Source organism: Ornithorhynchus anatinus, chromosome 5 (assembly GCF_004115215.2).
Source record: "Ornithorhynchus anatinus isolate Pmale09 chromosome 5, mOrnAna1.pri.v4, whole genome shotgun sequence".
In the NCBI taxonomy this organism is placed as follows: domain Eukaryota; kingdom Metazoa; phylum Chordata; class Mammalia; order Monotremata; family Ornithorhynchidae; genus Ornithorhynchus; species Ornithorhynchus anatinus.
In genome coordinates this window covers 6,076,116-6,097,651 of record NC_041732.1, presented here as the reverse complement: position 1 = coordinate 6,097,651, position 21,536 = coordinate 6,076,116, and the positions used below count along the sequence as shown (strand labels likewise).

At 55.8% G+C, this 21,536-nt stretch overlaps 1 protein-coding gene across 9 annotated transcripts in view; it reads left to right on the top strand.

Annotated features, from left to right (window-relative positions):
- DENND4A (DENN domain containing 4A) overlaps positions 1–20,969 on the top strand; it is an 89,810-nt gene extending 68,841 nt beyond the window's left edge. For 3 of the 9 annotated variants that reach the window (XM_029066473.2, XM_029066475.2, XM_029066474.2), the window contains 16 exons: positions 221–362; positions 911–1,042; positions 2,661–2,780; positions 4,929–5,075; positions 7,109–8,193; positions 8,619–8,823; positions 10,018–10,112; positions 11,772–11,947; positions 12,049–12,195; positions 13,249–13,456; positions 13,612–13,866; positions 15,451–15,568; positions 15,698–15,724; positions 16,270–16,432; positions 16,609–16,673; positions 17,988–20,969. In XM_029066473.2, the coding sequence (XP_028922306.1) occupies positions 221–362; positions 911–1,042; positions 2,661–2,780; positions 4,929–5,075; positions 7,109–8,193; positions 8,619–8,823; positions 10,018–10,112; positions 11,772–11,947; positions 12,049–12,195; positions 13,249–13,456; positions 13,612–13,866; positions 15,451–15,568; positions 15,698–15,724; positions 16,270–16,432; positions 16,609–16,673; positions 17,988–18,124 (3,222 nt within the window). In that variant the 3' untranslated portion in view covers positions 18,125–20,969. The remainder of the gene's footprint in view (positions 1–220; positions 363–910; positions 1,043–2,660; positions 2,781–4,928; positions 5,076–7,108; positions 8,194–8,618; positions 8,824–10,017; positions 10,113–11,771; positions 11,948–12,048; positions 12,196–13,248; positions 13,457–13,611; positions 13,867–15,450; positions 15,569–15,697; positions 15,725–16,269; positions 16,433–16,608; positions 16,674–17,987) is intronic. The other 6 variants (XM_029066478.2, XM_029066476.2, XM_029066479.2 and 3 more) reach the window with 6 other exon arrangements.
- The last annotated feature ends 567 nt before the right edge of the window (positions 20,970–21,536 follow it).

The window sequence follows — 21,536 nt, the reverse complement described above, 5'->3', positions numbered from 1 at the left end:
ATAGACGAGATGGAGGTACGGTGAGTAGGTTGGCATTAGAGGAGCACAGCGCGCGGGCCGGCTTGTAGTAGGGGATCAGAGAGGCGAGATAGGAGGGGGCAAGGGGATCGACTGCTCAAAAGTCGATGGTAAAGAGTTTGTTAGAAATGAGGGCCTAGTTTGAGTGAAAATTTTTGTAAGGGTTCCCCGGACACTCATCTAATTTCTCATCAATGACTAGGCCGTCTTGGAAAGCACCTGGCCTTCGAGTAGTCGAAGTGGCTACGTCCTGTGGACCAAGATCAGAAATGTTGTGTTAGGAATAACACAATTCAAAAAGGCCTTAAGAAAACAATCCCGCCTTTCAAATGCAACTCTATCAGGTAATCCGTTTTTTGGAATTGTGCTTATGGCTAGACCAGTTACACTTTCGAATGTCATAGGAATCTTAAACTGAGGTCACGGTAGTGGACATTCCTGGGTTTAACGGCCATAAACTCACTCTAACACCGGGATGGTTGGTTGGTTTTTCTTTCTAATCAGATCCACCGCCCCCCGCCCCGCCCCCGACGTGAAGATTTCCACCTTCGCCCCAATTCACCCAGTGAACGAATCGTATTTATTAAGCGCTTACTACGTGCGGAGCACTGTACTAGACGCTTGGGAGAATACAGGCCGACAGAACTAGCGGGCACGTTCCCTGCCCAAAGCGAGCTTACAGTCTAGAGGGGGAGCGTAACGCACCCCCGCCGCGAGGGTGTCATTTTAAACCGCCGCTCTGTCGCAGGCATTTCCCTAAGAAGGTGCTAGCGTTCGGATGGAGCGTGCAGAAGCAGGGCGTGAGCTAGAGCAGTTTACGTTTCACGGACTAGCGGGTGGTGTCGTTGCTCTCTCCTGAAGTGGTAAAACGCTGTCGTGTTCTGTTCTTAAGCAGATGACAGTGACGTGGATGTCGTTAGTCACGGCAGCATGGATAGTTCTAATGACACAAACACTGTGGAGCAGGCATCCTTCAACACTGATTTAATCAAAGTGTATTCCACTGATGATAGATCTAGTACAGGTTTGTTTGTGTGTGTGTATATATATACATATATACCGGTATTTTGTATTTTGGTATCGTTTGAAAAATCAGAATGCTAGCCTGTCTTGACCGATGTAGAGTTTCCTCCTCATTTCCTCTGAACGGGTTTGAAGTCGTCCGCAATATTCCAGCGAGTCAGTCTTTCTCTCCCTCCCCTAATAATAACTGTGGTGTTCGTTAAGCCCTGGTGACGTGCCGAGCACCGTGCCAAGCGTTGGGGTGGAGACGACCAAATGGGGTGGGAAACGGTCCCCGTTCTCACCTGGGGCTCGCAGTCTGTCCCCGTTTTTCGGATGGGGTCACCGAGGCACCGAGAAGTGAAGTGACTTGCCTGAGGTCACGCAGCAGACAGGTGGCAGAGCTGGGATTAGTACCCGTGACCTTCTGACTGCCGGGCCCACGGTCTGCCCACTAGGCTCTTCCTCCTCTTTATTCTGTATTTTTTATCCTTTTTTCCCTGCGGTCCAGCCACCGCTGCCCGTTGGCAAGAACAGACGTACGGGTTAAGTCCCGGCCGTCGGCGGAGGACCCGCTCTCGTAGCCGTAAGCTGAGCTACCCGGTTTTTCCGGGGTCAGAAAACGCTTAGCAAATAAATGCCCCGATCTGAGAGACCCCACTCTCTCCATAGTTCCGCTCTACCGATTCATCAGTCGTATATCCTGAGCACTGCCTTTGTGAAGAGCGCTGAATTAAGCACTTGGGAGAGCGCAGTAGAACAGAGTTGGTAGACTAGTTCCCTGCCCTCGGTGAGCTTGCATTCTAGGCAGGGAGACGGAGGCGTGGATAGAAATAAAGAAATGACGGATATCGATGAAACCGCTGTGGGACTGAGGGAGGGGTGAAGAAAAGGGGGCTCCGTTGATTTCGTTTCACACTCGCCTTTTAGGCGGTGCCGAGTGTAAATAAGCTCTAATGAAAAGGGACCTCTTTGCTTTATTTCACGTTTAGTTGATGAAGAGCTGATTCACTCTCTTAGGAAGTCACCTAAATTGAAGGGGATCGGGCTTAACCGATTGTTTTAAAGCGTGCATTCCAACACGATCTCCCTGTAAAGCTGAAAGAGTTTGGCAGGTTATCTTCTTAACTTTTAGAATTGGAGTAGCTTTTCATCGGAAGGGGCACTCTCATTAGCAAACACAACCTTCAATTTTAAACCTGCGCTTTAAAAGCACGTTTGCGAGAGCCAGCAAACAATCAGAAAAATGTGGTAACCCTTTTAGCTGGGGTTTCTTCCTGATTGGTGCCATTTTGCTTTCCGAGTAAGCCCCGGAGTTTTAATTTGCAGGGTTATTTTCTTCCAAAATATTCAGATTTTCCAAAATGACCATCTCCTTATATACTTATAAAGTTCAGGAAAGCTAGTTTTTATCCAAAAACAACCGAAAACCCTTTTTCTCACGCATATTTTGGACGGCGTTTTATACGGTGGCTTTATTATTTATCGAGGAATTCTTATGTAAGTAAACAGGAGCCCCACTGTGAAATGAATAAAGCCAGTTGCCCTCCATTCCATAATGCGAATCATGGTACTTGGCTTTTGGGGTGTGTGTTTTATTTTATTTTTTCCTCTCTTTGTAATGTTTTCTCTCATCATAGGGGGCCAGTCGGATCTCGGCTACAACTCGCTGTCTAAAGACCAAGTGAGGCGAGGGGACGAAACCACGCGGGAGAAGCAAGAAGAGAATGAAGAAACGAGAGAGAGTGATTCTAGTTCTTGTGGGTATTTTTCAAAGCGACCATATAGAGAATGAAATGCTTAACTTCGATTGAGCAACTCCAGTGAGCTAATGTCTTATAAGGCCCGAAACTCATGAGCATCTTCATTTTAAGATGTGCTGGTTGTACCAGTTTTTAATTTTGTGAATTCTCGCTTGTGGGCTTTACCCTACTTGTTATAAATTGTCACTGTTAGTCCGCTTTTGTCAGTTACAAAGCACTGAATTTAGCTCTGGGGTAGGTACCCCCTTTCTTCCCCCCACCAAAAAATCAAACTTAATAAAAGAGAGAAGCAGCGTGGCTCACTGGAAAGAGCACGGGCTTTGGAGTCAGAGGTCATGGGTTCGAACCCAGGCTCTGCCACTTGTCAGCTGTGTGACTTTGGGCAAGTCACTTAACTTCTCGGTGCCTCAGTTACCTCATCTGTAAAATGGGGATTAAGACTTTGTGAGCCCCACGTGGGATAACCTGATTCCCCTGTGTCTACCCCAGCGCTTAGAACAGTGCTCGGCACATAGTAAGCGCTTAACAAATACCAACATTTATTATTATTATTATTAAAATAATAAGAGTTGTGGTATTTAAGTGCTTACCGTGCGCCAGGCACTTTACTAAATGCTGAGGTAGTGCCTTGAAGTGACTGGAGCTCTTTTTTATTCTTTTGGCATTTGTTCAGTGCTTACTATGTGCCAGGCACCGGTACTAAGCGCTGGATAGATAGAGGCTAACCAGGTTGGGCACGGTCCATGTCCCACGTGGCGGTCAAGACCTTAATCCAAATTGTACAGATGAGGTGACTGAGGCACAGGGAAGGGATACGACTTGCCCATTGTCACCCAGCAGACAAGAGACGAAGCCAGAACTCAAACTCGGGTCCTCCTGACTCCCAAGTGTGTGCTCTCTACAGGCCATGCTGCTTCTCTTAGCTAGATGGTCAAGTGGTCCTCCCCCTGCTAAGTGGCCCAGGGTTTTGTTTCTGTTTGTTTTGGGGGGGGGCTTTTAAAAATTATTATTATTAAATTGTATTTGTTAAACTCTTACTGTGTGCCAGACACTGCACCAAGTACTCACGGCAGATACCGGCTAGTCAGGATGGACACGGTCCATGTCCCACATGGGGGTCATAGTCTTAACCCCCATTTTGTAGATGAGGTAAATGAGGCCCAGAGAAATCAAGTGACATTTTTAAGACTACCCAGCGGACAGGTGGCAGGTCCGGGATTCGAACCCAAGTCCTTCCGACTCCCAGGCCCATACTCTATCCACTAGTCCATGCTGCCCCATGTGGGAGGGGCTGCGTCTGACCTGACTGTCTTGAATCTACCCTGGCATTTTGTACAGTGCTTGGCACATAGATTCAAGACAGTAGAAATCATCGAATTTTCAAGATTCAGCAAATTGGTCCTCAATCTTAGACGGCCATTTTATTAGTTCTTCAGAAAACCATTCTCCCTTCCCATTTGCCTTGTCATTTCCCATAGTAGAAGGCCCGATCCTTGGCACGAATGTATCGAAGTAGCAAATGAACACTCACTTCAAAGGACGATACGATTTCCATTACGAGGCTGATATTTTGGCTTCAAGCTTGGCGTAATTGTAGCTTGGCGTGAAAGGATGAACAGAGCTGTTTGGTCTGCGTTTTCCCTCAGAGCAAGAAATGCGGGGTCACCCGACAAGCAGCGTGGCCTAGTGGATAGAGCACGGGCCCGGAGTCAGAAGGACCTGGGTTCTAATCCCTGCTCTGCCCCTCTTCTGCTGAGTCACGTCACGTCTGTTTGCCTCATTTCCCTCTTCTGTAAAATGTGAATTAAAACTACGAGCCCCAGTTGGCACATGGACTGTGCCTAACCTGATTAGCTTGTGTCTACCCCATTGCTTAGAACAGTGCCTGGAACAAAGCCAGCGCTTCACAAATGCCACAATTATTATTAATTACTATTCTTAAAGCCCACCCCACCCCCAGCCTTGTGGGATATTCATATCACAAGCACCTCGCTTTAGCCCTGACACTGTCCAACTCCAGCCTAGTGGAAAGAGCGCAAGACTGGAGAAATTAAAAATATTTTTTTTCAAAAATCCTCTGTTTGGAATCAACAAGTCAACCCCCGTCCTCTTCATTTCCCTGACAATTTCCTTCCGTCCTTTCAGTGTCGGAGAGCGAGAGTGCTAAAGGAAGTGTCGACTGCCTTCCCAACCTGGATTTTCAAAGCGGCGGCGGGGCCGAGCCCTCATCCAGCATCGTTCGCCCGGCCGGGGCCGTCTGCAACGCGGACGAAGCGTCGGGAGAAAGCGCCGGTGAGTGAGTCCAAGGGAACGCGTCCGGCCGGTAAATTTGCGAAACGCAGACCACAAACTCGCTGAGGGCAGGGAACGCATCAGTTTATTCTATCCAACTGTCCTCTCCCAAGCGCTTAGTACAGCGCTCTGCACACGGTAAGCGTTTGACAAATTCCACAGATGGACTGATGACGGGTAACGTGCAGTGGAGGGCTCTCTCAGTTCCACACCGAAATCCACGTCAATCGTAATGTCTTACCGACTGCACGTTCCAGTCAAGGATCGCTAAGGCGACGGGAGCTTGACCTGTCGGGTCCAGCTTTGTCGAGCTTCTCTGGCCTTGGGTTGGCAGGCACTCGAGCTTCCCGTGAAGAAAGGTGTTTCTTGCCGGTTCTCATTCCCCGGGTTTTGGGCGATTTCAGATCTGCCCTAGATTTCCATCGATCCATCCCATCTCTTGCGTTCGAACTTAGGTGGCTCCGACCCAGGAGGGGGATGGCGATTCTAATCTCCTAATCATGCCTCGCTCTTGACTCTCCCACCTGCAACCCGTGGCTCCTGACATCTCCCTCCTTCCCTTCTCCCCTGGAATATTCTTTCCATTTACCTTCTAAATGCCTTCCCACCTCCAGGCCCTTTTAAAAAGTGTGCGTTCGTGCTCTCTTTCTCTCCTTCCCTATTTTTCTACCTCCCTCTTTCTCACTTATTTCTTCCCTCCCTCTTTTCCTTTCTCTCCCTCCCTCCTTATCTTTCTCTCCCTCCTTATCTCGGTCCTTCTCTACTTCCCTCCCTACTTTTCCCCCTCCCTCTCTCTCATTCCCTCTGTCCCTCCCTCTCTCTTCCCCTCTGTCCCTATTCCACTCCCTCTCTCGTTCCCTCTCTTCTTCCCTCTTCCCCTCCTCCATATCTTTTTCTCTTGCCCCCCCAAATTCTTCTGCACTTACATTATTTAGCTGTCTATGTATGGAGCTTTTATTTCTTCTGGGCTCCTCTGAACAATTGTATTGTCTTCTATTTACGTCTCCTCACGTTCCACTTTAGACTGGAAGTTCATCAAAGGCAGGGACCGTGTTTTCTATAATTGTACTTAAATGTCCCCCAGACAGCTCAGCCCTCAGAAGTGCCAACGAATGCTAATACCAGTTCATTGATTAAATTTGGGACAATTTCACCCAATGCCATTACCCTCAAGGCTCACAGATACCCTTTCGGGACCTTCCCAGGGGTCTGGTGCAAGTCCGACGGAATCCTTATGATCAGGGACCGTATTGGCTAATTGTTGTATCGCCCTATCCCGAGCACGTAGCACAGTGCTCTGCACATAGTAAGCATTTAATAAATACCTTTGATCAGTTGATTGCTCTGTCTTGATCGCCACAGATCCGGTTAGACCGCTCGAAGCTCCAGAAGACGATTTGTAGCTTGGGGCCCGAAACAAAGATGATTTTAATTTCCACTCCTTGCGTGTATCTGGAGTGGATAGATAGATCCGAGTGCAGATGTTTTAGGGTGGGGCCCGAGAACATCTGTTTCTCACTTCAGAGGCTTAATCAGGTCCAGAAGGAATAAAATATCGAATCATCATCAACAAATATTTCTCGAAACCCAATTTCCTCGTGGCACGGTAGTGAAGCCTGCCTGCAAACGTCAGAGAGTTGGCAGTTAAGGGAGTTTTCGGTGTTCTGTTGAGCTCCGTCTCTAGTCTGTAAATCCGTTGGGAACAAGGAATCTAGTAACTCTGTTGTATCGTCCTCTCCCAGATGCTTAGTACAGTCCTCTGCACACAATAAGTGCTCAGTGAATACAATTGATTGTTAGTTCATTCGTGGGAGCTTTTCTTTGCCTTTTTTTTTAAGTAATTAATACAGTTTCTTAGTCTGGTGTAATATGTGTAGTTCTGTAAGGCTTAGTAGCTGATTTTAAGTGGAAATGTGTATTCAATGACGTGTTTCTAGAAACCAATCAATTACATGGCAAATAAGTGCCTCAGCTTTCAATTTGCGACGGAGATTTTAAAAGGCTTTTTCTGGCGTTTTCTTTTTTTTCTAAAGGAAGTGCACCTGGATTGCTGTGCACGTCGCCTTTCGAAGACACTAACGAGGAGGGAGGTGTTGACAGTAGGAGTCTACGAAAGCGACATAAAAGCGCGATGGAATGTAGCACGCCGCGGCAGCCCCCGGACTGGGAAAAAAGAAACCGAAACCTCAGCGGCCCGGCGACCAATGGAACGAACCGGGAAGCGGGAGCCGACGCCCAAATCGTCCATGACGTGTTCCAGAAAAGCAGCAGGCCCACCACTCTCGCCTTAGGGAAGCCCCCGGTGACCTCCAGCCTCCAAAGCCCGGAGAAGGAATCCAGCGACGACGACGACGCTCCGGGAGGCGGGGTCCGGCCGGCCGACCGGCCCGAGTCCCCCGTCATCTTCGACCTGGAAGACCTGGACCCCGAGGCGGACGCGGCGGCGGCCCGGGCCCCGCCGCAGCCCGCCCGAGCGGTCCGGCGAACCAGCAGCAGCTTCTCGGCGAAGCCGGCGGAGAAGACGGACGTGGAGGCCGGCTTCGACCCCCTGTCCCTCCTCGCGGCCGAGACCCGGCGGGGGCGGCGGGAGGCGGAGGAGGAGGAGGAAGAGGAGGAGGAGGAGGACAGCCGGAGCGTGTCGACGCCCTCGACGAGGAGAGACCTGGCCGAGGAGATCGAGATGTACATGAACAACATGACGAGCCCCTTGTCCAGCCGCGCCCCGAGCGTGGACCTGCAGCGGCTGGGCGAGGAGCGGTCGGCCAGTAAGAAGAGCCCCTCGGTGGCCCGCGCCTGCCGGAGATCAAGCCTCCCTCCCAACTCCTCCCGGCCCGCCGGCCTCACCAAGTCCAAGAGTTACCACGCGAAGGGCCAAGACCGGCCACGGGACCGGCTGTGGTCTTCCCCGTCCTTCTCGGCCCGCTGTCCGCTTAGGGACCAGGTCCCGGACGCGGGCAGGACCTTCACCCTGGTGTCCTCCCCTTCGTTTCACATCGACTCGCTCATCACCCCGAAGCTGGACGTCCTGAAGAGCAGCGTGTTCTCCGCCGGGAGGGGGGTGGCCGAGAAGGCCAGCAGATGGTACACGAGGTTCACTATGTACGCCGCCCCGTCGAAGGTAAGAGCCTCGCCGTCCACGGTACTCGTCGGGCGCTCACCGTGGGCGGGGCACCGCACCGAGGGTCCGGGGGAACCCGCTAGACCGGAGTCGGCAGACACGGGTCCTGCCCCCAGTGGACTTATGGGCTCGAGACGTCTTGGCGGCCAGGACTCCCCTCTCACCTTCGGTCCCCAGCCCTCCTTCCTCGCCCCCCGCAACTCCTCCTCCAGCGATGCTCTTCCAAACTGGATTTGAGCTGTCTGGGAACTTGAAGTTCATCAGCGGCGGGGGGTGTGCCGTGAGATTAAAAAAAAAAAAAAACCCCAAAAAACACAACTCCCTCTCTCTCTTCCCCCTCTCCCCTCTCCCCCTCTTTCTCCCCCCCCTTCTCTCTCTTCCCCTTCTCTACCTCTCTCCCCCTCTCCCTCTCTCTCCCTCCTCAGGATCAGCACTCGGACCAAGCCAGCCTGTCCTCAGCGGGGGCCCCGGACTCGGAGTCGGCCTCCCTGGCCGACGAAGACCTCCGCGACGAGCCCGAGGGGGCGGCCTCTCTGCCGGAGCCCAGCGTCCCGCCCGGAGACCGGGAGAGCGGGCCGAGCGGGACCGGCCGCTGGGCCGGGGGCCCGGACGCCCCCTTCCCCCCATGTGGTGAGATGCTTCCCGCCGAGCGACCCAGTGCCGCCTCGCCCCTCCCTTTGGTCAGGGCCCCCACCCCTAAAGGTTGAAAGGGCGCGCCCCATGGTTCAGTTTATTCATTCGATTGTAGTGAGGCAGTGTGGCTCAGTGGATAGAGCATGGGCCTGGGAGTCAGAAGGACCTGAGTTCTGATCCAGCTCTGCCACTTGCTGGGGGACCCACTCCCCGCTTGAGGTGCCTCCAAGTCTACGGGGTGGAACTTGAGAAACCTTCCGGGTCTAGAATTGACAGAGGTCAAAAGGGATTTCAGCCCGCAGAAGGTCCTCTTTCCTAGCAGAACGAGCTGACTCTCCCCCCATCCGAGCGATCTGTCCGCTCGATGGATTTAGATCGTGTGGTGGATATTTTTACGTCTGTCGCCCTCGCTAGAGCGGAAGCTGCTTGCGGGCAGGAGACGCGTCAATTGATTCGATACTTCCCAAGCACCCCGAACAGTGCGCTGCATCAGGGAGAGAGATTTGCCGCTCTTATTACTGTCACACAACTCAACTGCTGGGATTGAATAAAGTTTGCTTTGTGGCGAAGAGAAGGGATTTTAGGGCAAAATGAACGTTTGTTACTGAGTGAGGTGGGCGTATATGGGATTCTCTCTAGGAGAGAAGCACACAGAGCAATGTCATTGGTATCTACTGAGCACTCACTGGGGTGTAGAGCACCCGGTTAAGCGTACGGGAAAAGCACAGTACAATAGAGTTGGTCGACGAGAACCCTGTCCACGAGAAGTTTACGGTCTCTGGGGAGGAGCGGGGGGAAGAGACGTTAAAATCAATTACGGAGAGAGGAAGTGATGGAGTATGAGAGCAGGGACATAAGGGCCGGGGGACCGGGGTGGGTATCAGAGCGCTTAAAGGGTACCCGGCCAGGTCCACGGTCATTGAAAAGAGAAAAGGAGCTGGGGAAAAGAAGGCTCAGATCGGGAAAGGCCTCTTAGAGCAGATGCGATTGTAATAAGGCTTTGAAGGTAGGGCGAGTGGTGGCGTCGAATGTACAGGTCGGGGGGAGGAGGTGGGCAAGAGGTCGACGGAGTGAGATTGAGGTTCGGCGAGTAGGTTGGCGGCGGAGGTGGGGTGCGGGCCGGGTCGTAGGAAGGAGGGAGTTACTTTCTCCTGGTTTGATGCGTTTATCTTAATGTTCTGTAACCCACAGACTTCCTGTCCAAGTATGCCGTATCTGACGAGTCGGAGTGGGCCTCCCCCTGCAGCAGAAGCGGCACGAATATCTTCGAGAACTACGCCATGGAGGTACGGTTTCACCACGGCGGGGCTTCCGTCCCCGGTTTAGCCGCAACCCGGTCCGCCCGGGCCCTTGCTGCCGTTCGAAGACAACGGCTTGACGTGGTGGATGGAGCGGAGTCAGAAAGCCAGGAAGGCGTGGATTCCAATCCCAGCCCTGCCGCTTGTCTGCTGGGTCACCGGGGACAAGTCACTTCATTTCTCTGGGCCTCACTTACCTCCTCTGTGACATGGGGGGATTAAGACTGTGAGCCCCACGTGGGACGGGGACTGCGTCCAACCCGATGACCGTGTTTACTGCCGTTTAAACAGACGGACCTTTTAAAACCGATGACGGTTTTATTCAGAGTAATGAGTAACTTGAAGCATCCGCTAATTCTCAAGACACCATCCGGGCATTGTTGAATAATCTGAGTTAGTTGCCTATTTTGGAGGGGAGGAGGTAGGCTTGCCCCTGATTCTCGAATCCAGCAGACGATCAGTCGGCCGGCCCTCCCCATTCAGCCCGGGTCGCCGATCTTACCTCGGGGCCCCCCGCCCCGCCCCCCCGTCGGGCGTCCGTTGTCCACGGCAGGAAACGTGCTAGGTTTAGCCCGACTCCCACCCGGCGTCTGTGTGGCAGGGGGCCTCCGCTCAGTCTGGGGGCTCTGGCTCCCACCGCCCCGCCTTCCCACCACGCTCCCCTCCGCGGGCGGGGGCATCCGCCACCGCCCAGATGGAATGGAGATGGCAGGTCCGGTGGGAGCCGCCCCCTCTTCTCCAGCTGGCACCGCTCCGACGGGGGCCCGGGCCCCTGGGGAGCGGTTCGTGGGGCCCCCGGCTCCAGCCGCCGTCGGATGAGCAGCCGATTGTTCCCAGGGAGGAGGAGGAGGAGGGATGGAGCGGGGGAAGGAGCGGAGGGGGCTGTAGCAGACCGAGCCTTTGATTTCCTGGACAGCATCTTCGGACCGCCGTGACTAGAGGCGGGATGATTTTGGCTTTTGGAGAATCGGTCAGTGGTATTTATTGAGCGCTTCCTGCGTGCAGAACACTGGACGAAGCAGTTTGGAGAGGTCAATACGACAGAGTTGGTCTGACACGTTCCCTGCCCACTAGAAGCTTATAGTCTAGAGGGGTCGATACCTCGTTGAACACTGAACATTAGGCATCTGATTTGGGGGGGGGGGAGGATTAATCGCTACACGTACACACACGCTTGAAAATTGTAATGCGTTCCCTTTTTTAATTCACCCAGGCCCTAAGGTCGATCGCAAAAGTAATCGACCCATTATTAAAATCACAAAAGCCGGTGCCGTCTGCAGTTTCTCCATCAACCAAGTGGTCGATCGATCGATGGTCTTTATTGAGTGCTTACTGTGTGTAGAGCACTGTACTGAGCGCTTGGTAGAATACAGTATACAAGTGGGAAGACATGTTCCCTGCCCGCAAGCGAGCTTACAGTCCAGAGGGGAAGACGGGCATTAGTATAAATCAGTAAATTACGGATATGGACGTAATGCTGTGGGACTGAGGGAGGGTCGAATAAAAGTTCGCAGATGACGCAGAAGGGAGAGAGAGCGGGGGAAAAGAGGGCTTAATCGGGGAAGGCCTCTTGGTGGAGATGGGCTTTCTAATAAGGCCTTGACGATGGCGAGAGTCACCCTCTGTCGGACGCCGCGTTTCGCCTAGGTTCTCATCTCCAGCTGCTCGCGATGCCGCACTTGCGAATGCCTCGTCCACGACGAGGAAATCATGGCAGGCTGGACGGCCGACGACTCCAACCTCAACACCACGTGTCCTTTCTGCGGGAACCTCTTCCTGCCCTTTCTGAACGTGGAGATCCGAGATCTGCGCCGGCCGGGCAGGTGAAGCGAGCTCACCCTCCCCGTCGGGGCCCGAGGCTCCGGGGCTCCCCCGGCCTCAAAGCGCCCCTTGACCGTCCCTCTCCCCGCTCCCGCCCCCGTAGGTACTTTCTGAAGGCCGGCCCGTCGGCGGAGAATGTGCAGTTGCCCCCGTCGCTCCCCGGTCCCTCGGGGACGCCGTGCCTCGCCTCGTCCAATCCCGGCCTCGCGGGGTCCGTGATTTCCGTCCGAGGGAACTGTAGCCCAAACAGGTACCCGCTCTCGCGGCAGCCGGGGACCAGCGGCGAGTTTTTGCCGTACGCGTACGTGACACGGCAAACCGCAGTTAAAAGGGTGGTCACCAGGAGGGAAGAGGAACGTTCGGATTGCGTCGGTGGGCGGGGGGGAGGGTAGAAAGTTTTCCTTCCAAAAATCTTTCGGGCTCATTTAACTGGGATAAAACCGGGATTGGAACAGGTCAGCGTTTTCAAGCAGAGGTGTCACAGGTCACGTGAGGAATGGTGCTGTCGAACTCCCACACGTAATTAAAAATTAGAGTGTATCCACCTCAGCGCTTAGAACAGGGCTTGACAATAGTAAGCGCTTAAATACCATTATCATTATTATTATTATCATTATTATTAAATGGAACCTGCGAAGCAGTCAGGATTTATTGAGTGCTTACTGTGTGCAGAACACCAAACCCGGCACTTGGGAGAGTCCACTTGGATACAGACACGATCCCCCTCAAAAGGAGCTTACAGTCTAGAGGGGTCAAGTTTGTGTGTCTGAACCATTTTCGGACACAGAGGCCAAAAAACAAACGAAAAGGAGACCGGGGCGTAGGAGGGCTGAGGTGGATGAAGCAGGACCCGGAAGGGTGGAAAGGTGAGGGGGAAAGGAAGAAGATGAGGTTGACTAGATGGAAATGGGGTTTCTCCTGGATGTGTTGCCTCAGTGAGTCGATCGGTGGTAGTTCCTGAGCGCTTATTGTTTGCAGAGCCCTGTACTAAGCGCTTGGGAGAGTCCAGCACCGTCGAGTTGGGGGATACGCTCACTGCCCGCGAGCAGCTTCCAGCGTACAGCGGGAGACGGGCATGACGATACATTACAGACAGGGGAAAAGGGGAGAGAATAAGAATGTGGACCTCAGGGGTGTTGGGACTAATGTCCCTGGCTGAAGTCCGAATACAGGCTCCCCCTCGGACCCGTCAACCAGGACCCGAGGTGCGAGGGGGTCGATCGGAGCAGGGCGCGCGGTGGCGTCAGGGGATCCCCTGGTTCGGAGGGGCTGCCCGACGGCTCTCTGGGGGGTTTCCTTGAAGAAAATCCATGCCGGAAAACCCGTGTGCCAGGAGCATCCAGATTCCCACCGGGAGGAGGGCCCCCACCGGCTCGTCCGCCTGCCCGCTGTTTCCGATGGCCAGGAGCGTCAGCACCTACGGTCCGCCGGAGGAGGCGGAGGCGGGGAGCCGGCAGCTCGCTCACCTCACGCCCACCGGAAGCCTGCCCGCTACTCTGCCCGGCCCGACGGTAGGCCCGCCCGCCGCGTTTCTGCTTGGAGGAGGGAGGCCGCCGAGCCTGGCTCGGCCGCGGGGAGCGGCCCCTGGAACTGCCGAATGCCCCGGGGAGGCGGGCGGAGAGGGGGACCGGCTTGGTTAGCGTCCCCTCTTCTCTCGCCGCCGCAGGATCCTCTGGGCTTAGAATGGCGCCTGCCCAGCCCAGACCCCATCACGGTCCCTTACCTGAGCCCGCTGGTGGTGTGGAAGGAGCTGGAGAGCCTGCTGGAGAACGAAGGCGACCGGGCGATAACGGTGGCCGACTTCGTCGACCACCATCCCATTGTGTTCTGGAATCTGGTGTGGTATTTCCGCCGCCTGGACCTGCCCAGCAATTTGCCCGGACTGATCCTGTCCTCCGAGCACTGTAACAAGTACTCCAAGGTACGGGAGCCGAGAGCAGCGACCCAGAGCCCCTCTAGATTGCCCGAACGAGCCGGAAGACCGTCTCGGGGCCGTCGTACCCCTAGGCGGAGAGGACGTTTCCGACCGCGGTCGCCGGTCTTTCCGGTTTCCGGGCGGACATCAGCCGACCCTCCCCCGGCTCGGGGGTGAGCGGAACGGGGCCCGAGGGCCCGAGGCGTCCCAGGGGTCGGTTACATCTGGCCCTGCCCGAAGCCCGCCCCCGCGCCCCGAGGGTGACGTGGCAGCGGCCACGGTGGGGGCGGGTCATTCCTCTCGCCAGCCGAGAGGATTCTGCGTCCGTAAATCGCTCTCCGTCGATCGGTCGTTGGTATTCACTGAGCACTTACTACGTGCAGAGCGCGGTTCTCAGCGCTTGGGAGAGCACAGTACAGCAGAATTAGCGGACAGGTTCCCTTCCCACACCGAGCTTACGGTCTAGAGACCTCGCTCTCCAGCCGAGGTGGCCGTCCCTGCCTCCTGCCCCCATCCCTCCCCCTACGCCACCTGAATTCCAGCTATTCGGGTGCACTTCGGGGTAGACCCCGTGCAGTCCAGGGCGGCCTTGAGAGCTCCGTGCCCCGCCGTACAGTCGGGGGCTCGCGGAGGGCCCGTGGTGATCGTTGGGGTCCTGGACCAAACGGAGCCCAGCCCACAGTGGACCGGAACCGCCGAGGGAGGAGAACCGGAGCGGCTCAGCTTCCCCCGGGGCAACTCTGGGCCTGTCCCAGCCCCGACGCCTGCGGGCTTCGGTGGCGCCACCCGGCCGCTACCACGTAATGCCGGAGGGAACACTCTTGCCAGCCCCCCGGGCTCCCCGCATGGAGACTTTGGTCCATCAGGACCTCAGATTCGTCTTGGGTGCCAGAGACCTTTTCGGCACTCCCGGGCCATCAGCAGCAGCACCTGCCCTCGACAAGGATCCTCGGGCTTAAACCCCAGCTCCCGGGGTCTCGGGGTTCTCATCCCGGCTCCCGCTACGCGTCTGCTTTGTGACCTTAGGCGAGTCACTTCACTTGAAAACTGTGAGCCCAGCATGGGACAACCCGATCACCTCGTATCCCCCAGCGCTTAGAACAATACTTGGCACAGAGTAAGCACTCAACAGATGCCACCATTTTTTTAATTTTGTATTCTCTGGGCCTCAGTTCCCTCCTCTGGAAAATCGGGCTTAAAAGCCGGAGCTACACGGGGGACAGAGACTGTGTCCGACCCGATTAATTTGTCTCTACCCCGGCGCTTAGGACGACGCTTGGCTCATAGTAAGCCCTTAACGAGTCCCACAGTTATTTTTATCATTCCTAGTTTTCAGAGCGCAGTCTTAAAAGCGAGCAGGTCGGTCTCACCGGCACTCATCGAAAACGAGAGGCTCCGGCTTCGACGATGAAGTCGACGAGTCCTTAGCGCGTATCGATTTAGGGTTCCGGTTCCCGCGGTATCGACCGAGAGCCCCTACCTTCACGAGACCATCTCGCCGACGAGACGGACCGCGCCGCTTCGCCCCGGGAGACGGGCCGCGAGGAGCACTTGTCAAATAATGGCTCCCTACGTCTTCCCCTGTCGTAGATTCCACGCAGCTGCATGTCGGAAGACAGCAAGCACGTTCTGATTCAGATGCTGTGGGACAATATGAAATTACACCAGGATCCCAGACAGCCCCTGTACATCCTCTGGAACGCCCAGAGTAAGTTCTTCTTTTTGCCCAGCGAGGCTCTGAGGTAATAGGCAACTCGGCCGCTCTGACTGTCGATCGGCATTTACAGTCCCGAGGCGTAACCGATGGTCTTATTACACCACTCTTTTTGTCTTGCAGGTCAAAATCGCACTCTTTTATTTGAGAGTGAGTGTTCCATCTGGTGTCGCGATGGCTGAGCCGGGGGCGGTCTGGGGCTTGGTTTTGTCGGGGGGGGGGGCAGTTTTTTGCCGTGTGAGCGTAAGCGCCTCTTCGCGTGGCGGTAGACTCGGCTTTTTGGCGGATGGCTTAGACCCACTTGATTTTCCGACTCGTTTCAGAAATAGGTTGCTTCACTAGGATCGCCGACCTTTACGGGAGAGCGTAGAAAGGCAGAACGCTTTTTTTTTCTTCCTGGTTGTTGCCCGAACCCAAACCGTACCCACGTTTAGACCGCAAGCCGACCGTCGGGCCTGTCCGTCTCTTCCGTTCACGCTGCCTTCATACGTCTTTTTATTCTTTAGTTTTTCCGTTAATCCCGGTGGTGTTTTCGATTCGCCGTTGCTTCTTTTAGTTTTTTTAGCGTCTGAAAGCCCTTACCCTTTTCGGTAGCCCTTTGCCGTCGCTCGGTGTCTGGGGTTTTGTTTTGTTCTCCCCCTCCCCGGCTGAATAAAAGACACATCCCGTCTTTCACCCCCTCCGTTCTTCTGTAGCCCAGAAGCACCCCGTGGTCCATTTGCTACAGAAAGGGGACGACTCATTTAACCAGGAGCTGTTGAAAAGCATGGTGAAAAGCATTAAGATGAATGACGTCTATGGACCAATGAGTCAGATCCTAGAGATCCTAAACAAATGGCCTCATCTTAAAAGGCAGAGGTGAGAAGACCCTCCCCTCCTTTTCTCTTCCATGTAAATGTTTCTCTTCTCCTTGGGTAAATGATTTCCTTCAGAATCGAGTTGGCAGAGTCGGTCTTATGCATAGCATGAAGCCAGGGTATGATAAACGGTGTTTAAGGTCTAATTTTTTTTTTAATCTCTCTCTCTCTTTTCAGGAGCTTATACAGAGAAATATTGTTTCTCTCACTCGTGGCCCTAGGAAGAGATAACATCGACATAGGTAAAGTACTGTGCCGAATGAAGTGCTTAAAAATGGACACTCAATCCAAGTATTTTCCTTCAGGGAAGAAATACATACATTGGAATGATTACTACTAAATAGCCAGTTCTAACGTGGAATTTTCCTCAACGCTTGCTTTTAAAAACCGAGTAGCGGCCTCATGTCGTATGCTTTCGTGTTTAGCCCCGCAGCACTTACGGACCTATCCCTAATGTATTTGAATGTCCGTCTCCCCCTGAAAACTGTAATCTTCCGGGGGGCGGGGAATGTGTCGTTCACCTCTGTTGTACTGAACGCTCCCAAGCGGTCTGCACCCGATAAGCGCTCAATAGATACCGTTGATCGGTTGAATGGTTAACGGCAAGGCTGTCGGTCGACGCGATAGATCCATCTTAGCCTCGTTGGTTCAGTGACCTGGGACGTCCCCATCGGTAAGCTAGGAAAGCGTGACTCAGAGCTCTCTTCCCCGATTTATTCATAGACTGAGAAGCCCCTCGTGGGACAGGGACTCCGTCCGCCCCGATGAACTCGTATCCACCCCAGCGCTTACTACAGTGTGTGACACATAATAATCATAATAGTTACGGTATTGAAACGCTTCCTATGCGCTAGGCACGGGACTGAGCAGTGGGGTAGCCGCAAGCAAATCGGGTTGGACGCAGTCCCTGCCCCACGTGGGGCTCGCGGTCTCAATCGCCGTTTTCAGCGTGGCTCAGTGGAGAGAGCCCGGGCTTGGGAGTCGGGGGTCATGGGTTCGAATCCCGCTCCACCACTTATCAGCTGGGTGACTGTGGGCAAGTCGCTTCACTTCTCTGTGCCTCAGTGACCTCATCTGTAATATGGGAATTAACTGTGATCCTCACGTGGGACAACCTGATTACCCTGAATCTACCCCAGCGCTTAGAACAGTGCTCCCACATAGCAAGCGCTTAACAAATACCAACATTATTATTTTATAGATGAGGTAACTGAGGCCCAGAGAAGCTAAGAGACTCGCCCACGGTCACGCAGGAGAAAGAGCCGGGATTAGAACCCGGGTCCTCTGACTGGCGCTCCCTTTTGGCAGTCGGTGTCCCTTCGCCTCCCACCTTAGACTGTGTAAGCTCCTCCAGGGCAGGGAGGCGCTGGGACACCGACTGCCAAAAGGAAGTACCAGTCAGAGGGCCCGGGTTTTAATCCCGGCTCTGTCTCCTGCGCGACCGTGGGCGAGTCGCTCAAGCCTCTCTCCCACTCCCTCAGCACGGTGCTCGGCCCACCGGTACCGTCGACCGATCGCTCGACCGACCGGCCGTGTTCGATTTTTTTTTCCCGCAGACGTGTTCGACAGAGAGTACAAGATGGCTTACGACCGTCTCACCCCGAACCAAGTCAAGAGCACTCACAACTGCGACAGGCCGCCGAGCACCGGCGTGATGGAGTGTCGGAAGACCTTTGGCGAGCCGTATCTTTAACTGGGGCCGCACGTAGGGGTGTGCGTATCTGTGTGCACGCGGGCGGGCGGACGCGCCGTGGAGCGTACCGCGCGGCGTGGAAGACCGCACCCCGAGACTCTTCCGGCGCCGGCTTTTGAAAATCCATCTAGAGAGGGAGGGAATCTCCGAGGCCCCGGAAACGGCCGACTTAGAAAGCCACGATGGCGGACGGGCCCAGGAGCGGCTTGGCTTCCCGTCACCTCTGAGGTGTTTTGTTTTTTGTTTTGTTCTGTCGTCGTCCCTCCCCTCCCCTCCCCCGGAGGTCTGGGTGTGTGGTGAGGAAACCCGAAGCGGAAGTCGCTCTCCGGCTTCGGGTCTGAAAGCCGGCAGCCGTCTTTCTGGTTTCTCTGCGGCGAGGTGGGCGGCCCGACGCCCCGAGACCGAGCGATGTTGTAAGAGGATCTGTTTACAGAGACCGTTCGGAAACGGAACGCAGACCGCGAAGTTGTATTATACGTGTTTTAAATTGTTTATAGTAAGTCGATATTTTTTTAAGTTTTTTTAAAAATTGCACCCTAGTGGATTTCGAATGAATTGAGACTTATCGGAGAGGGCGGCTCGCCGCTGGTTTCTCTCCCCGGTATGCTGCTATGTAGAACCGTCCAGTCCGGTTGCCGGCGATCGTCCTTCCGGCCGGGGGCCGGGGGAAGAGGAGGCGGCGGGAAGTCTGAGGACGTCAGCGCCCGCTCTCGGGCGGTCCCGGGTCGGGCCGCGAACGCGCAGGGCCACCGGCTGGAGAGCGAAGGGCCGGCCGCGGCGCGCTCCGCCGGCCGGGATTCCGCGTCGACCTCGCCGGGGTCGGACTGGGCCCGACGGGGAGAGCCCCCCGGACTCGGCGGCCCCCGATCCGGCCCGTTGGACCCTACGGTGCTCGGCCCCGCGGAAGAGCACCCGACCCAGCCGGTGATCCTTCCCCTTGCGGCCAGCGCGACGCGATCCGTGTTTGGAAAGGTGACCTGCACGTTGACGTCAGTCCAGACCCCGACTCTCTTTAGGACGTACGATACCGGATAAGGGCGGGTTTTATTTATAGGAAATGCAATCTCTTAGGGTAGCCGTGTATATAATTCTCTCGGGAACGTCATCTTCATTTCAGGTGGGGAAAACCTCCACTCACTCTCTAGAGGCATATATCGCTACGTAGATTTCTCAAGAAGGGAGGCGTGGTTTGGAGCAAGCGGCCCGTCTGAGAGGGGGTTTTTCTGGGGAAGTCTGGAGCCACGAATTCCCGCAGGACATTCTGAAGGGTTGAATCCTGAGGCCGCGGCGGGAGGGATAGCAGAAGGTCAGAAACGGCTCAGTCGGTCCCGTGTCTGTCCCTCCCGAACTCGGCCGGGGTTTGAGGGGGCTTCACCCCGGGGTCCCCGTCCCGCTGGACAGCCTGAGGACGGAGCCACCTCCACCCCTGGGCGTTAGCTGTCAATCAGGTGCGCCTCAGAGCCAATCAGGGGAGGCCCCCGCACACGCAGACGGGACCTCTTGTCAAAAACGCCCCGTCCTCGTGAGCTCCGGCGAACGCCTTTCCGCCCAGCGGTGCCGGCCGACAGCAGAGAGAAACGGTAGCGGAGTCCTCCGGGGTTCGCGAGTTGGGCCGTTCGAGGCCGAGTGCTGGGAGCCGGGAAATACTTCCTTCCCCTCGACCGTCGGTCTGCCCTCGCAGAAACGGCCCCGATGTCGTTTACGCCTTTCGGTTCCCTCCTTGGGATCATTTCCACGAGAGAAAAAAAGTCCTCTCGCGTCTGCTGTTGCTCCTGCGTTTTTGCTTTGTGGACTCTGGTGTGTGTTTTCAAGTCCGGAAGGAAAAGGTGTCAACCGGGTCAAGGGACCTTCTGGAAAGGAATGGGAGAGCCGGTCCCCGGCGGGGGATGATGCGCGGTGTCAGAACGAGGACGGCGGGGGGGAACCGAGCGCAAGCCCCACTGGGGGGCTCTGCGGAGTTACGGTCGAAGCATCCGTCTGTTGGGCCTCGAGAGCGGCTCGTTCTAAGGTGAAGACCACCGACGACGGCCCCGATTCCGACTCGGAAGGTTTCCCGGGCCCGGCCCCCAGGAGACGGTCGGCGAGGGCAGCGGGGAAAGATGCGTCCGCTCCAGCGGCCCGGGAGACGGAGCTGTGATGGCGGGGGCCGCGTCGGGGGGGGGGGTGGGGGGCGTGCGTGTCCGTCCGCTTCTGCTTCTCCCCCTCCGGGCACCGCCGGCAGCGGCCCCGTTCTCAGGAACCCCCCCCCCGACCCGACCCCTAAGTCCGGCCCCGTGGAACGCTCGACTTGGGTGGCTCTCGCCACCCGTTCTTTGATAGGAGAGATTCCCCCCCTTTGCCCCCGACCCCCGTCGCAGCAGGGCGAGGAGCGTGGGCCGGTTGAAATCCCCGTCTCTAAGCTCCCCCTCCCCCCGGCGAGACAGGAATGGGTCGTGGAGGGGGGGGCGCCGCTCTCATTGACGCTCTGGGCCTTAAGGGAATTTACAAGCTATCAAGCGAATGCTCCGGGAGGGCACCGGGTGCCCCTGGTCTGTTTGAAGGCCAGAGGCCGAACCCTAAACCGCTCGCCTAAGAGACCCGTTTCCGCCGGCAGCTGCTTCCGCATCCAGGCCGCGGAGCTCCTCGTGGACTCCGGCCGGCGGCGGAGGGCGGGGGTCCCGGGAGGGCGACCGGATGTCCCCCGCGGCGGGTCCCACGTGAAGCTCTGTTTCGCAAGGATGAGGTAGAGGCTGGCGACCGTGGCCCGGAGTCATTCGGAAGGAAGCATGCGAAGCGTCTTCTTGGTTCTATCTCAGTAATTCCTATTTCCTGCTCTGTGGACACCAATAAAACCTCTTTCCACAAAGAGACGTCGCCGTCCGACCGTGCCGTCGAAATAAAAGTGTGGGTCGGACCCTTCCAGGACCCATCCGAGAACGATCGCCTCGGATCTTCTCGCCGCCGTGGGCCCCGGGGATTTGGGACCGGTGGCACGCCGATCCCCACTCGCTCTCCTGGGAGATTTCCCAGCTGGATGGGGCTCCCGGAATGGGTCACGTGACCTCTCCCGAGGGGTGTCCCCCTTGGGGCCCGGGGGCTGGGGCCGGTCTGACTGCCCCGTGTCCACCCCGGGGCTCGGAGTTGGGCCCGGAGGAAGTGGGTAGCGAATAACACGGTTGTCATCTTCAGCTGGAGGCGCACGACCCTACCCGCTCCCCCGAGAGAGGGTCCCTTTCTCGGCTCGGCGGGGTGAGGTCCAGCAGAGAAGCAGCCGGAGGCGTGACTGCCGACGGCCCCCGGAAAACTGCGACAGATGAAGAGGAAGGCCGCCCTCCCCCTCTCCTTCCCTCGGCTCCCCCGGTGGCTTTTTTCTTTTTTTTAAGGGCATTTGTTAAGCACTTACTACATACTAAGTGCCGGGGTAGATAGAAGC